The sequence below is a fragment of the Anas platyrhynchos genome, chromosome 11 (assembly GCF_047663525.1).
Source record: "Anas platyrhynchos isolate ZD024472 breed Pekin duck chromosome 11, IASCAAS_PekinDuck_T2T, whole genome shotgun sequence".
In the NCBI taxonomy this organism is placed as follows: domain Eukaryota; kingdom Metazoa; phylum Chordata; class Aves; order Anseriformes; family Anatidae; genus Anas; species Anas platyrhynchos.
The window spans coordinates 18,882,753-18,898,157 of record NC_092597.1 but is presented as its reverse complement, the minus strand read 5'-3'; the positions used below and the strand labels follow the sequence as shown (position 1 = coordinate 18,898,157).

The 15,405-nt window shown below is 45.4% G+C and overlaps 1 protein-coding gene across 1 annotated transcript in view; it reads right to left on the bottom strand.

Moving 5' to 3' along the window:
• Positions 1 to 6,884, bottom strand: part of CHD2 (chromodomain helicase DNA binding protein 2) — a 50,286-nt gene extending 43,402 nt beyond the window's left edge. The window contains exon 1 of the mRNA XM_072043638.1: positions 1,008 to 6,884. Coding sequence (XP_071899739.1) covers positions 1,008 to 1,051 — 44 coding nt within the window. The 5' untranslated portion in view covers positions 1,052 to 6,884. The remainder of the gene's footprint in view (positions 1 to 1,007) is intronic.
• Between the last annotated feature and the right edge of the window lie 8,521 nt (positions 6,885 to 15,405).

Genomic DNA, 15,405 nt, shown 5'->3' with positions numbered 1-15,405 from the left:
AGAGAAAAACACCCATGAACATCAAAACTACAGCTGGATCGTTGGGAACTCCCTTAAAGCGAGAAACTCCCATAAAAACTGCGATCTGCTAATGCTCAGCAAAACACGCTCCCATGGCTTCCAGGAACTACTTTAGGCTATAATTCTGTTTTAATTAAGAATCTGCTCCTGATTTGATGGAGGAAAAAAAAAAAAAAAGTCATCCCTTACCAAGGACACATTCCTTCCGAGAAATAAGTAGCTGAACGGCAATGATAAGACCTTTTACAATCAGGCATCTAAGTTTACAAGGCAATTACAGCATGTCTCAAGCCTCCCATGTTAACGTTTAATATTTCACATCTGAGCACCATGACTTCATTTTACAGGGGATCATCTTTGCTAACAGCAACAAGACATTTTATAAGCTCTCAAGGAGGACAAACAGGGGATGCTTTCAGATGGTGCAAGGCAAGCTGACGTCCCTCAGCAGTGACCCAGCACGTTTCTGGAGTCAACAGCTGCCACGGGAAGGGCTCTCACTGGCACCATTCTGCCCTGACTTCAAAATTGAGCTCTCGAAGGACAGAGCTTGAATTCAGCCAGGGGCAGAAAGGAGGATTAATGGCTGCAGATCCTCCCACAAGGTGAGCCCCTCCTAACTTTAAGAATCGGTACGGCCGCGCCACTTCACCGGTTTGATTCTAAACAAGTTTGAATCCAAACAGCAAAGTTCCGCTGGGCTTTGCTCTGCGAGCTGAGCAGGACCTCAGCACAGGCCAAATAACCCCAGCGCAGGCTCAAAATGGTCTTTGGCACGGGCTCCCAGAGCCGGATAACATCAGAAGCAAAGTTTATCGTTCCTTGCAGGCAAACATACGCTTAACCCTGGGGCTGAGCGAAGCTTCACATGCCCAAAAAACAGCAGAGGCCCAGCTCCATGTCAGCTCGCTGCCACCAACACAGGGACCCGGGGGCACCCGCTCCCCTCTCCCACCCCACACCCTGCAGCCCACGTCCCCACTCACCTTGTGCCTGGGAGAGCACAAGCCAGGGCACCGGGCGCCTCCATGATCCACTTGATCTTAGCAGCACACAAGAGGACGAGCCCAGAAAACAATAAATGCAGTCTGTGTTGGCTTGGTGAGTAAAGGCAGAACCAAGCCCTTACAGACCAGTGGCACTACACCGTGCTTGGTAGCACCAAGGAGGAAGGGGCCAGCGAGACCCTGGTTTTGGGCAGCAATGAGCCAGCTGCGCGGTTTGGCTACGCCTGGCTCCTCACCACCTTCCTCCGGCAGAGCCGAGCGGTGCTGCTCCAGCTCCGTGGCAACCCCTGCTGCCAACACGGCGGCCGTTGGGGTCGCGTTCTGGAACCCCGGGTCAGCCCACCTCTGCGGGTGAGCCCACCAGCACTGCTGCTGCATGACCTAGTGATGGAGCTGGCCCCGAAGCCTGCAGGATGTCTTCTGCAGAGCAGGCACATCCATCAGGTCCAGTGTTACCACTAGGAGAGGTTTCTCACCCCCTGTAGGTCTTCAGTGAGGGCTGCCAGTATCGCCTGCCCACCAGTGGTACCCTGTCATGGAAGTGACCCTGGATTTACTCCAAAGCACACAGCAGCAAAGACCATGCATGCCACTGACTCAAAACTGTTTAAACAGGTGTGTAGGTCACTTTCGGAAGACACACAAGTGGTTCTGAGGGCAAAGGGACATGATAAGTCGTAGAGGATGCACTGACTGAACTGGATGCCGTGTTGCTGTGTTCTTTTTAACGCTTCCCCTGAACATTTGATCTATAAATATGATGTTCCCTGTTATATACAAACATATACACTACGCCTACGGACCCTGAAAATAAAAAACAAGCATCATCCGTTAACGCTGATGTGTGCATCCAAGACACACAGTAGCTGTAAAAAAATACATATATCAAACTGTGTTGATCTCACCTCTAGCCCTGGAGAGCAACACAAGACTGACGGTGGCTGCAAGTCACTTGATGAAAGTGATAAAGGATAAGGGATAAAGCATGCACCACAGAAACGATATGATCTCCTTGGGATCCATCCCTTGTCTTGGGGAAGAAAGAAAACAGAAACATGAGCAAATGCTCCAGTAAGCACAGCTACTGACATGGAGGCAGTGCATGGAGCTTGTAGGAGAGCTAAGTGAATGACACTGGATCTGTGGCACTTCAGAAAAAGGCCCTTTTGAGCTCCCTTTAGATTCTGAAAGTCTACTAAAGAGTGATGGGTGCTTGCCTGCCTCCTAAGGCACAGATTTCCTTGGTGGTAAGAGTTGAGATGGGTTAGTCAATGAGGAGTTTTTCCTAACTCTGGTTAGTCAACGTTGAGCTTTTCTTAACTCATTTCCTGCAGGCAAAAATAGAAATGGGGGAAGGGAGAGAAGAAAATTCCCCTGACTCTGTTACCAGCATCATTTCCAGCTCCACAAATGATCTTGCTTCAAGGCAGGAATTTAAACTAGAATATAGCAAACACAGAGAGGCTCTTCGCAGGGTTGAGAAGTCTCAAACATCTTTGAATATTCACAGTATATTTCAGCAAAATCTGGACAGGCTTTTGTGAGGCGTAACAACGAGCCCCAGGGCTATACATATAGGGTTGCCCCTGCCAGATGACCAGCGCGTCTTTCAAAAGACGAATGAAAAGGGGAAGGACTTGGGGGTAGAAAAATATTTCCTCAACCTCTCAGTGACGAGCAACTTTTGTTCTGAAATAGGCAAGTGAAAAGAGTTACCATGGAAAACACACACATTTCCCACACGTGACTGCAAACCCTGCTTGCAGAAGGTGGGTGTTAATTACATTTACGCAGCACCGGGCACAATAGGCCAGGGAGCTACAGTAACAAGCAGGGGATTATGCACCCAGCAGGTATCCTATCTAAATAACCATCTGAATTGGGCCCTGCCCCTTGCCAGCCTGGCTCAAAGGACAGGAAGGGGAGGAGGCAGAGGCACTCGCTCCCTTTCTGGCCACCGCTATTTGCTCCAGCACAAGACTCCCAAATGCCAAAGGCAAAGCAATCCTGAGCGCACAGCGAGCTAAATATATCCATCCCGGCTCTGGTGCGGCTCCCTGTAAAGCACATGGGGCTATCTTGAATGACAACTATTTTCCAAAAGTGTTTTTTTTTTCTTCCCCACACTACAAAGACACCACATTATGCTTGCATAATAAAGCAAAAGCAGCAGTTCATTCATGAGCAGGCGCTCTCACTCTCTGATCTTTGAGCCAGAGGCTGAAAATGCCTGGGATGTGTAGTGGGAAAAGAAAAAAACCAGCACAGCGACAAAAGGAGTCAAAACCTGTCTGCTTGATTAAGGAGGGCCATTGAGAAGCTCCAAAGGCAGCAGCCTTCCCCTTCCCAGCACCGAAAGGGAAGTAAAATTGCGGTTCTCAGGGTTTTGAAAAGGAGGACTCCCCCTCCCCAGGAAGGCAGAGGGGCACCGTAATGCTCCGAGCTGCCTCCAAACCACACCGAGCACCTCTGTGCTCCAGGGCCGAGGCATTTTTGGCACCCACATTTTTCAGTAAGGCTGAGCTAAGGAGCAGAGGTGAACTCACCAAGCCCATCTGCCACTCCAGCTTCTGCTTTGTCACACCAAGGCACAGCTGGGCTAGCACAAAGGGAACTCTGCACACAGCCAGATGTAAAAAACCATCTAGAGACACTGCAGGAAGGCTGCAGCGCACACATAAGTTAGGTTTAAATTAGTACAGTCAGGGTTTTGCATTGTTTTTTCTTGCCTCCTCCTCCCCCATCGATCACAAATTTAATTTGAGAAATAACAGATTAAAGAAATGCAATAATACGGAAAATTGGAACCCCAAAATCAGTAACAAAGAGAGGCACAAAATCCTTTTTGATTCCAGATGAAAGGAACACGACCCAGCCTGAGAGCTGCATTCCCAGTGCCTGTTAAAAGCTGCCTTTAACCACCAGATGTAAGGCTCGGCATTAAGCCTCCCTTCCACAGAGAGCAGGCACATGGCATTCAAAGCTCTCCCATCAGCAGCAACTCCAGTTAAGAGCAGAGGCTCCTCGCCATGAAAGAGACATCAATGACCCCTGTAATTAATATATTAGGGATTACACAATCATCTACACCTAGGAACAAAACTTGCAAGGAACAGCAATAGTTACAACATAACTTTTTTCTATGGACCCAGGTGGCCTGGAGTCGGGATTCTTGACATTGCAACACACTCGTTCAGAGCTGGGGTAGAGGTTCACGGGCAACAAAGCATGGAGCAGCACTGCAAGCTGCAAAGCTCCCAGAGCTTGGCAAACACGCTCCTCAGGAGCCCTGCCAAGGCGAAATGCCATGTGAGCAGTTACCAGCACAATACCAGGCGAGAAGCTGAGACAGACTGTTTCAAACATTTTATTTTTTTAACCTTCGGAGCCAAGGTCAGACAAATACATACACCGCAGCAAAAATGATTCTAAGCCCACATGTAAATATAAAGCAAGCCATATATTGAAAGTTATAATTTTGTAGCAGCACGGCACAAGCAGTGATGTAATAAAAGCTACTGCACATTTGGAAAGACTCATCAACGTTTTGCTTCTTATTATACCCAAAATACGCTCCCTGCTCCAAGAAAAGGAGGCATTAGCAGCGTGACAGACTTACAGAAGCTTCATTGCAAGCCACTAGACATGAATTTTTCATCTAGGCGTTTTTGCTTTCCTTTCAAGGATCCTTTGCAGGATATAAAGGCAGTCTTTACAAGTACTCCAGCGCCTGTTGGAAGAGGCTCTTCAAGTGGCATTTCAGCACACATCTTTTCATAAAAATACACCCGAAGAATTTATGTAAGACACCATGTCAGTAGGGCAGTACATCCTTTGCTAGAAGGCTGCTTATATCTAATTACTGTAATCCAGGCTATCCCCTCCCCCAGTGCTGTGCTGCTTGTATTTATTTTCCTTGAAGGAGAGGGGAGATAATGCAGAACAGAACCATTCTCCATCCATTATCTCCTTCCTGAACTGAATTTTAGCTACGGGCAACAAGAGATTGAGGAGTGTTTCTCAGTCTTCAGAACTCAGCCTAACGTAGCAGTGTAATTCCCACTGGAACCGATGCCTGTGACACAGAACAAGGTACAGTGGACATACATAACCTGGAGGTGCGTATCAGATGCAATTTCAGCCTAAGATGCCAAAGCCACCCAGAGAGGGCTTACTGTCAACATCTGGAGTTCAAAAGCAGCAAGACCATGGCATCAGAAGTGTCAGTTCAGAGTCTACATGCCCATTCACAGTGCCAGGTACATAACTGGAACTCACTTCAACATTCAAACATTTGTGCTCTGAATTTAATGTAAAATCCAAGTGTGGCTATTCTAGGCGAAATGCCGAAAGCCACACTGCTCGCAAGGCACACAGGGGAGACACCCCATTGTCCTCGTGCCACCCCTCCACGTGCTCCGGGCGTGACCCCGTGACGCTGCAATGTGAAATTGTTCCTCCCCGAGCCGTGGGAGAGCTCAGGGTCAGCCCACGTAGGAAATGGGGGAAGGTGCAGATGAGCAACTGCTGCCCTCAGGGTGCAGCAGGTGAAACATCAACCCAACAGAGAGCAGAGCACAGCACGTATCCATGATCTCAGCCCAGCCATGGAGGCTCTGGAGGTGCAGGCACGGGGCAGTGCAGGTGGGAGGACGCGTGCCTGCACGTGTGCCCCAGCACAGCAGCGCTCTGGCAGAAGCCGCATGCTACAGGAGCGTTTTTGCAGGGCTGTGCAATTACCCAGGTGAACTCTTTAGTCCTGGCTTTCCGCTTTTATTCAAAGTAGTCACGCATTCAGAGAACGCATAAAAGTTGATTAATTAGCTTCGGATGTTTAAGTGAAGGACACAACGCAGAAGAGCTGAGAACCCAGCTTGCAGTTGCTGAGCGTTTTTTACAGCACTGCACACAGCATCCATCGCTGGCAGCAGTCACAGAACAGGAAACAGAGAAGTTTTAAGCCTGGGAATGGTGCGTTTGTAATTGGATGAGCCACTTCCTTTGAGAGGGTAATGCGAAGCAGAAGTCACAAAGCAAAGCAAGAAGAACAATCTCCTTTGTGCGCCACCCGGCTGGGCTGACACCACGGCGGGGTGAATGCCTCGCACATCGCTCCTTTTGTCCCCACCACTGATGCAGCGTTTTCCCTTTTCAAAAAAGCCTCCTGACAGCTTCGTAAAGGGTTAAAGCTCGACCAGGAGAGGGGGGGAGGGGAAAAAAAAAGAAAAACCACTCATTAAAGAATGGAGCAGGGCAAGTGAAACCGAAAGGCAGCAGGGCGGCCACGCAGCTACCCAGACTAAGCAGAGGAGGAGCTGAAAGCCCAGTTTGGAGATATTTTAATAAACACGGTTAACGTTTCCACTCAGCTTCCATAAAATCAGTTGCAAAACGTGTGCTGAAAGAAGAGTTTTAGTGAATTAAGGAGGCTGAAAGCCATCGTGGTATTAAAGAGGGCCAGATGTTTCAGGAATGCTGTGTTCTGTAATTACTTTCAAGTTAGAAAGAAAAAAAAAAAAGCGGCACCAAAAATAGCCCAGCTCGTTTTCAAGTCACCCACTCGCTTCCGAAAATAGCCGCTAGTCTATTAAAAATTATAAAAAAAAAATAAAAAGGGGGAAAAAATCTAAAAGCCCGCCAGGCGAGGGGAAGCAAGGGAAGGCGGCTGCCGCGCACCCCCTCACACAGACCACGCACTCAGCGTACGCCACGCAGTTTGCGCAGCCGCCGCCCGGCGGGCTGAACGCTGCCAGCGCACTCGGCGTACCCAGCATGCGCAGCGCGAGGCGCAGCCTCCACACGGGGCCGGCGGCGTTGGCTGAGCGCGCAGCCAATGGCGGCGGCTGAGCGCGCAGCAGCCGCCCTTTGAACCCCCACCCCCCCCCCCTCCTCCTTCTTTCCCTTCCCTTCCCTCCCCTCCCCTCAGCAGCTTCCTGCTGGCGGCGGAGCGCGCGGAGCGCCGCAGTGTGCCTGCCTGTCAGCGCTGCGGCACAAAGAACAGCCATTTTGTGACTCGCCTGGCCCCGCACCAAAGTGCTGCCGAGCCCCGAGCCCCCCCGCTCCGTCCAAGCGGCGGGGACGGTCCCAAAGGGGCAGCGCCCAGCTCCTCCCGTCCCCCTCCCGGGCAGCGGGCAGCCGAGGGGGGTGGGGGGCCGGTGGTGTTGCCGCTCGCAGCCCGCTCGGCGCGGTGTGGCCACCCCGCCATAAAATGGCTGCCGCGCGCGCGGGGAGAAGCCTGAGGCGCTCGCTGAGGAGCGCCCGAGCCCCGGCGGCCGAAGGGACGCCCTTTCGGCTCGAGGCCTGGCCCTCTCTGGTATTTTGTTCGTTTTCTGCCCCAAAACGGTGAGAGAAGCCCGAGTGCGGCCCCACGCCTCGTGGCGACCCCAACAAGGGTAGGCTGAGGGGGAGCAGCACGCCGGGCTGCTGCTGCCCGCTGTGCCCCTCAGGGCTCACGCCTGGCTGGCTTCACAGGCCCCCTGCCCGCCTTCTGCTTCTGCAGCTCCCCTCAGGGCTGTGCTGGGAGCATGTCCTCGCCAAGAGCCTGCCATTTAGGAACAGCAGTGCAGAAGATGCTAGAAAACACACCAGGGTTGTGTTTGGTGCTGTCACACGCACATCCCAGACACACGGGCGGTGGGCACTGAAGTGCTGCATCCCAACTTTTAGCCTAGGTGGAGAAAGTCCCCTGAGATGAAGCACTTCCCCCTGGGGCAGAGCAGCGCCGTGGGCAGTCCATGAACACAAAGGGCAGGTGCTGCTGCTCCCCCTGAGAGGCACCAGAAAGCTCACACCCCTCAGCTTACAGGCTGAGGAGTTAACACCGGCTGTCCCCCAGGAACAATCACCTGCTCCAGGACAATTCTCAGAGGCATTCTGATTTATTCAGCACATCCTTTCACTTTCTTACGACTGGCAACACAGGAGTCAATTTCAAATACACTCCCCAGGCAGTGTACCAAGAGTACAGGTATGTTTTCTTCTCCCTGAATGCCTTCTCCTAGTCCTGTATTTTGGCATCTCCAGCTCAGGTAAGTGGCACACCAGTTATATCTACCTTTTCCACCCGTTGCCACCACTCAGGCCTCCAACCGAGGATTATGTAACAAGACTTCACAAATTTACACGCAGAATCTGAGCTAGTCTCACAACTGAGGAGAAAACTGGCTGGCAGCGTGTGAAGTGCAGACATCAATGCATTTCAGGGCTACAGTAAAGCAAACTGGTGGCTTTACTTCCTAGAAATCATTTCCCCTGCAACTTAAAAGTCAACCTCAGGAAGTAAAGCACATTTTACGACATTCAGCTGACTCACAGCTCAGAAGCAAGCTCGACAGGGCTCACTCACAAATATCCTGTGTTCAATTGTTCCCACACTTCAGGTGAATAGATGATACCCACAGCAAGTTTATTTTGAGGAAAAAAAATGTAAGAGGGAGGGCAACCTCACACAACAGGTGTTACACATAAATCAATCGAGATAAACAACCTTTCAAAGAAAACAGCAAAATCACACATGTGAGACTATGCAAATATAATAACCCTAAGGACAAAAAACACAAAGGTCTTTTTGCTGTGGAGCTACTGCTGGATGTCTCTGATTTCATCTCATACTCAGCATACTTCTAACACCAATGAACTACCTTAATTCAGATTTCCTGCACAAATTACATCTATTATTGCTTTGCTAATAATCCACATTAAAAAAAAATGCATGAAGACTTAAAGAAGGTGAATACCACTTCTTTTTAAAATTGACTTTTTAAGCAATATTTGAAGTTTTTCTAATAATAAGGATAGCAAGGTTTGAAAATCTGATGTGTTCTTAAATTGCGTTGTAGAAGCACTGTATAGGTGCTATATGCAATGCTTCAACAGTCCTGAGGCTAATTTGATTAATACTTGTTTAATTTGAAACAAACTTACCTATATCCATTTTAGGATTTAAAATCTGACTGCAGACTGAATACATCCAGAATACCATAAAAATTTACGTTAGGTTACAGTAATTCAATAATGTATACATTCCCACAGCATTTCAAGTTTGTGTTTGAGGAAGGTTAAATACTATGTATCAAAAATACTATTCAAACACCTGCAAACATCACACAGAGCACATGTGATACAACAAACAGTTCAGAATTTTTTTTATTAATGTTACTTAAAAATTACTTAACACCAGAGGGAAAAAAAATAAACAGGCCACAATTCAATCAAAATTAACAAAATGCAAAACCGTATTTACAAACTAGAGAACAAAAATGCATATAGTTTAATTTCCAATATTCGAAACAGCCGACTCATTAAATACAAAATGAGCAACCCACTAATTGTATTTCAGCATTCCTAGCAAAGAAACATTTTCAATATTCCATACTTCTCCCACATCGAGGTTAAATTTATGAAAATCTGTGAAGAATCCCATTACTTGACAAAAGTAAATAAAAACACCAAGCAAAAATACCTTAAACAAACAGGCAAAGCATTTGCACAGCCTCTTGTTAACAGTCCCGGTTTATATTTTATAATACAAAATGCTACGACCAGCAGGGGAAAGTCTGGTTTAAATTGTATCAAAATATTCGAAAATATCGAAACAATATCAAAGTTCCACAAGCTCAAATAAAATTTGAAGTAAGAAGTATCGGACAGAAAGGCACTTTCCAGTTTTTATTTTAAAATGAGCTTTTTTTCATTCATGTAACTTTTTCTTGTGCCTATTTACTATAATTTACTACTACACCAGGCTTCTGTATGGCCCTCAGTTAAAGTTTAGACTTCTGAGATTCTTCAAAGAAAAATTTGCCTTGTATGTAAAATGGTGCAATGCAGCAATGGCTAAACCGACAAGGTCATTTTTCACAGCACAAAAAACCTAAAAACTGAAATTCAAAAGGTGGAAAAACATAATACAGAGAAAAGGGCTCCCCTGAATAAAGGTACAGTACCTTTTGACTATGACATGGGCCCTTAAGTCACAACACAACTTTCAGAAATTGCTACCAAAAAAATTAGGGTGTGGCACGCTAACAATCTCAAGGTCATTCCTTAAAAAGGAAACAAAATCAGTAAAATGTTTTGTATTAAGCACTGACAGTAACCTAAGGCTGTCAAAGTAAACAGGGTATTCACAGGTTTAACAAAAAAAAAGAAAGTTGATAGATCATACCTCGATGCATTGCTGTGGACTGAACCCTCCTCTCCTTGGCTTTTGTCCTTATTTCTCATCATCTTTTTATTCTTAAATACTAAGAGGGGGCCAGGGGTGTCTGTTTGCTTTGAAGTCCTGTGCCCAGGTATTTACTGTCAAAAGTTGAAAGAAAGGTAAGGTCCCAGTTTGTTTCACTGGCTTTCATTATCAGGAACAAAGTCCTGACGCTGCAATGATATTGTTATAACAATACACAACACTGATCAACACGGCAAAACGGAGATTTAAAACAAATAATCGTTTTTAGAAGAAAAATCGGAGAATAAACACAGTAGAGGAGCATCCTGCAAACTTTCCCAAAGTAACACTGGATGCAAATAATCTCTGAATCTTATTGCGTCATCCCAATACAGCTCAAATCGGTCGAAAATCAAAGTACTCAAAACGGCAGAAATCTAAAAATTATTATTATTAATTGCTCACCTACCTGATCCATGCACCGCCGCCAGGACCAAGTCGATATTAGTTTCGGGTCGTGGAAAAACATTAGATCCAAAATATTTAGAGTTCAAATAATAAAATACGAATTTCAAAAAATGAAAAAAAATATATATTCTAATTCCAAAAATATGCTGCCGATAAAGCAAAAGAAGCGATAATTAGTACAAAAATGTCCGGGGGAAAAAGCTCATTAGGAGAGCGCACAAAAATGGAGGTACGCCATGGCTTCTAAGCTGGAAAAACAACGACCTGGGCTCTCTCCACGGCTTCTTCTTTCCAGCAAGGCACGAAAAGGGAGCCCTCAAAAGCTGCTTTTCTGCCCGAAAAAGGTCCGCTCGGCCCCCAATTAGTGCCTAGGAGAGGCAAGGGGCTGTGGGGGCCCCCTGAGGCTGCCCGAAAGTTAGGGAAAGTTGCGTAAAGTGTTGGGGAAGGCACGGAGCTGAGCGCGCTCTCTCTAAGGCACAGCCGCCATCTAGAGCTCCTTCCCAGCTCTGAGCTCTGCCTTTGATTGACACTCTCTACATTTACCCCACAACTCAGGTGATGTACCATAGACCCACCCCTTCATTTCTACCAAAAAAAGAGATAGCCTCCACCTAAAGGGTGCCTGCTACCCCCCACAGCCCTGGCTTCTTCCAACTACCCCAGCTGAAGGGGCACCTTAACCCCATGTGGCTCAGGCACCCTTTTGAAACCAGAAAGGAATGTAATTTGTGCCTTTTGTTTTAAAGATTTGCTAAATATTTCACTGCTTGGGCTAAAATTACTTCCTCCCTGGACAGGAAGTGGTGCTGTTACAAGCCATTTTGAAAGAATGGAAGTAGAGCTCACAGCCATGCAGGCAGCAACAGCCCACCTTGGGGGTCACCCCACCCAAGGGGCAGCTTTTTTTAAATTAAGTAATAGTACCCCCAGACAACAGCTCCTCCTTTTGGCACCCAACAGTTGCACGCAGAGCTTGGGAAAGGAGCCTCACACGCTCCTAAGGAAGCCCCACAGCACTAACAACCCCTTCCAGCTCGACAGCGCCTCCCTAGTGGTCCTGCCCAACACCAAAAATCCAACAGCTACGCCATTTTCATCAGATGCACGAAGGCATTGCTGTAAAATAAGTCTGGCACCATTAGAAGGGTTATTTCCAATTCCCATTCTTAACCCATTAATGGTCATTAAGGGATTTTTTTAACAAGACAAACAATTTTTCAAACCACGGAATAGCCAAGATGGAGACGTAGAAATCCAAGCCATATCCCACGTTCATCATCCCAGTACTGAGAGGAGCTCTCACGGAGGAGATGGATGAGATCCAAGCATCCCCACCACCAGTTGTGTTCCTTCAAGCAACGAACTACCTAATGCACAAGGACATCCTGCGTACTCGCGGGCATCACACCACGACAGAGAAATCAGCCACTGGGGGACTGCTGGGGGGAGGAGGGCCATGGGCTAGCTCAGACCTCTGAGGTCCATCCACCACACAGCATCCCAACAGCTTGGCACCATTGGTTTCTACCAGCTCAGCCAAGATCCTTTCAACTCCGCTACACACTTGCCATCCACATCTCCCAACAACCTATCACGTCTCCATCCCAAGGGGGTTCGGGAAGGCACGCTCTGTTGTCACACTCCATTTTGCACCATCTCAGTTTAGCGGTTATTTACAGAAAGACCCCTTGCACCTAAACTGCAAGAACTAACAAAATACAACATCAAATTCCAAGCAATTTCGGCTACCACTAAAGAAATGCATTCCTCTGAACATGGGTCCCTTTAGGTTGGTCCCAATATCCAACACCACCACAGAACACATGGCAAAGAAACTTCAGCAGGCAATCATCAAAATAGCTGGATTAAACAAGTACGAGCAATTCATTATGGTTAAGGTCAGTTATTTACAAAGAGGACTGAGGAAACCAAAGGGCTAAACACACAGCATTTGGATATCTTTTAGCCTTTTTTTTTTAAAAAAAAAAAAAAAAAAAAAAACAAACAACATTGCCTAGGTTCTCAGCACCACCTTCGTCTTTTGCTAGAAAACCAAAATGACAAAGACCATGTAAATTTCAGGTAAAATGTACTTAGGAAGGCGGCTACATTTCAACTATTTCATCCATGAGAAAGTTAAAAATATCCATTTTTAAACATAAGAACCATTTTAAAATTCATTTGTAAAGGTGACCATCATCAGTACCAGTAAGAAAATTAACTCAGTTTTTCTCATCAAATACATGCTATGGTACCAGGCAGCTAAGCCTACATTAAATAGCGGTGAAGGAGATTACACACTTGTACAGAACAAATTTAAGACAGAACAGACTGCTGAGGAAGTATGTTGCCCAGAAAATCTGGTGAAAGTTTCTGTTCATACACATGGCTGAATCAGCATACCTAAAAAACTGACACAAAATATTTAAGTACTCCTTTATTATATCATATTTGCTACGCCTTCAAATAATGTTGATTCCACCTTAAAATAACTTCACAAAGTTTAGCACAAGTACCCTGACAACACAGCAAGTACTGAAAAATGCCTAACATTAAGCACCTGAGTGAACAAACCAGAAAATTCATTAGAAGTCACGGCAAAGTGAAGATAATTTGTAAATGAAAACCACATTTTAAAAGAAAATCAAGAATATAAAAAGAAAATTACCTTGCCTTTAGTGCTTGGCAGCTAAAGTATTTCTCACTTTCATACCAACCAAAAATGTAAGACACTTAAATATCAACACAATAAAAAAAGATTCAGCCAGAAAGGACAAACACGAAGCATGAAAGAAACCAAAGCCTTTTATTAAATCACTTTAAAAAAAATACATTTTCTCCAAAGGGGTAGCAGCAGATCTCTTACCACATTCATTTCCCTTTTACGCATACATAACCTGGGAATAAATTTTTGCCACCCGATCCTCAAACAGATCCATCATTGGATTGTCACTGATACAGTCCCCTGATTAATTCAAGTGCAAAGTCCATTTTGATCGGATGATCACAACCCAGATCTTCTCTGGTTTAATAACACGGGAGTCCATGTTTTAACGTCCTTTTCTTGGACAGATATATCACAGCACTCATGCATTAGTCCATTTCCTCAACCTCTCAATCAACAGTGGAAATGCCATCTTGGTCTCATTCGCAGACTCCTTTTGACACTCTTCATCTGACTGGATTCTTTATGGAAAATTAAAAGAAAAATGCTGTTGGAATACAGATTATCTCATCTTTAAACTAGAGACATTCAACTACTGTACCTTAAAATAATTTAAGCATAAATGCTGCTGCTTTTATTCCGTATTACGCATCTGAGAGCATCTACTTTTATCATGAACTAACGAGGGCAATTCAGCAGTTCAAGAGTCAAAAATACATACTTTAACCCAAACTATAAGGAAGCATGGGACAATTGATTAGAAGCTCAAGAGCCTTTTCAGGCTCCATAAACTCCATTTAATTTTTATTCCCCATACCGAAGAAATCATTAGGGGGAAAATACGAGATTTGCTTTGGCAGCCATCTTTATTGGACTGACCCATTGACTAAGGCTTACACTGCTGTGAGGAAAGCCAAATTTATTTTAATTGAGCCAAAGCTTTTAACTGCTGTCCATTCTCCTTTCTTCAAACACAGACATCCATCAAAACCAACGCAGAGGCATGAAAACTGGTTTCTTGTATAAAGATGGTGACAGAAGACAAGACATTACTGAAATTCCACCATCTTAACCCAGTTTTCCAGCTCATGGAAGACATACAAGGCAACAAAAAAGACGTGTATAAACGAACAGAATGGCTGATCTAGTTACTGGTGGAAAAGGACATGTCAGAAGGCAGATGAAAATGGTCACAAGTCACACTAGTTGCTTCAAGTAAGGCCACCATACTACTCCTGAGCCATATTCCAACTTTACTCTTCAGGTAACAACAATCAAACCCACAGGTGAGTGACAGAAACTAAACTGATCAAATGACTTCCACATGAATGAAAACAAACCACACATTCCCAGCTTTACAGTTTCTTTCAAGAAAAAATAAGCTGATATACTTCAAGAAAACTACTCGTCCTCCTAACATGTAAAAATCAAGTACAGGAAATTCCAAAATGGTAAGAACATTATTTTAAAACAAATGATGACTGTAGGAGATGAGTGATACACAAGAAAGGCTTTAGAATGTCTTCATGATTTTTGAGTACCTGCACTCTAGCATTACTTTCTTTTGACCATGTACATCTTTAACCTCATTTTTAGTCTGAAAGCCAACTCCACCATTATGTGTTTTCCATGATAATTTTGTTCACATTCTCACAAGTGACACAGAAATTACCCAGAGTACAGCAAAAAAACAGTGGAGCCATCTAGTGGTCTCTTCACCATTCAAGTTTCTCCATTCTCATCTCAAAATAACCAGTAACAGCAAAGCAAACAGCAATGGAACCAGTGCAACAAGCCTTCCTTCATCTGACTTACACATCTGCCCATGTGTCTTAGATTTAATACTCCTCCATATGCAGCTTTCTTCCTTGCTTTAAGCACAGTGGAAAAGTAGCACAATGCACAGGAGTGAATGCAAGGTCTCATAATTCGCTTCGCTTTACATTGTGCAACAGGTACAGTACTAATAATTAGTCAGCCCATGAAATCTTTACATTTTCAAAAGCAAAAATCAAACATTTTGGTTTGCTGTATTCTCTTTCTAGCATTCAACTCATCCTCAATTAAGGCATAAATTA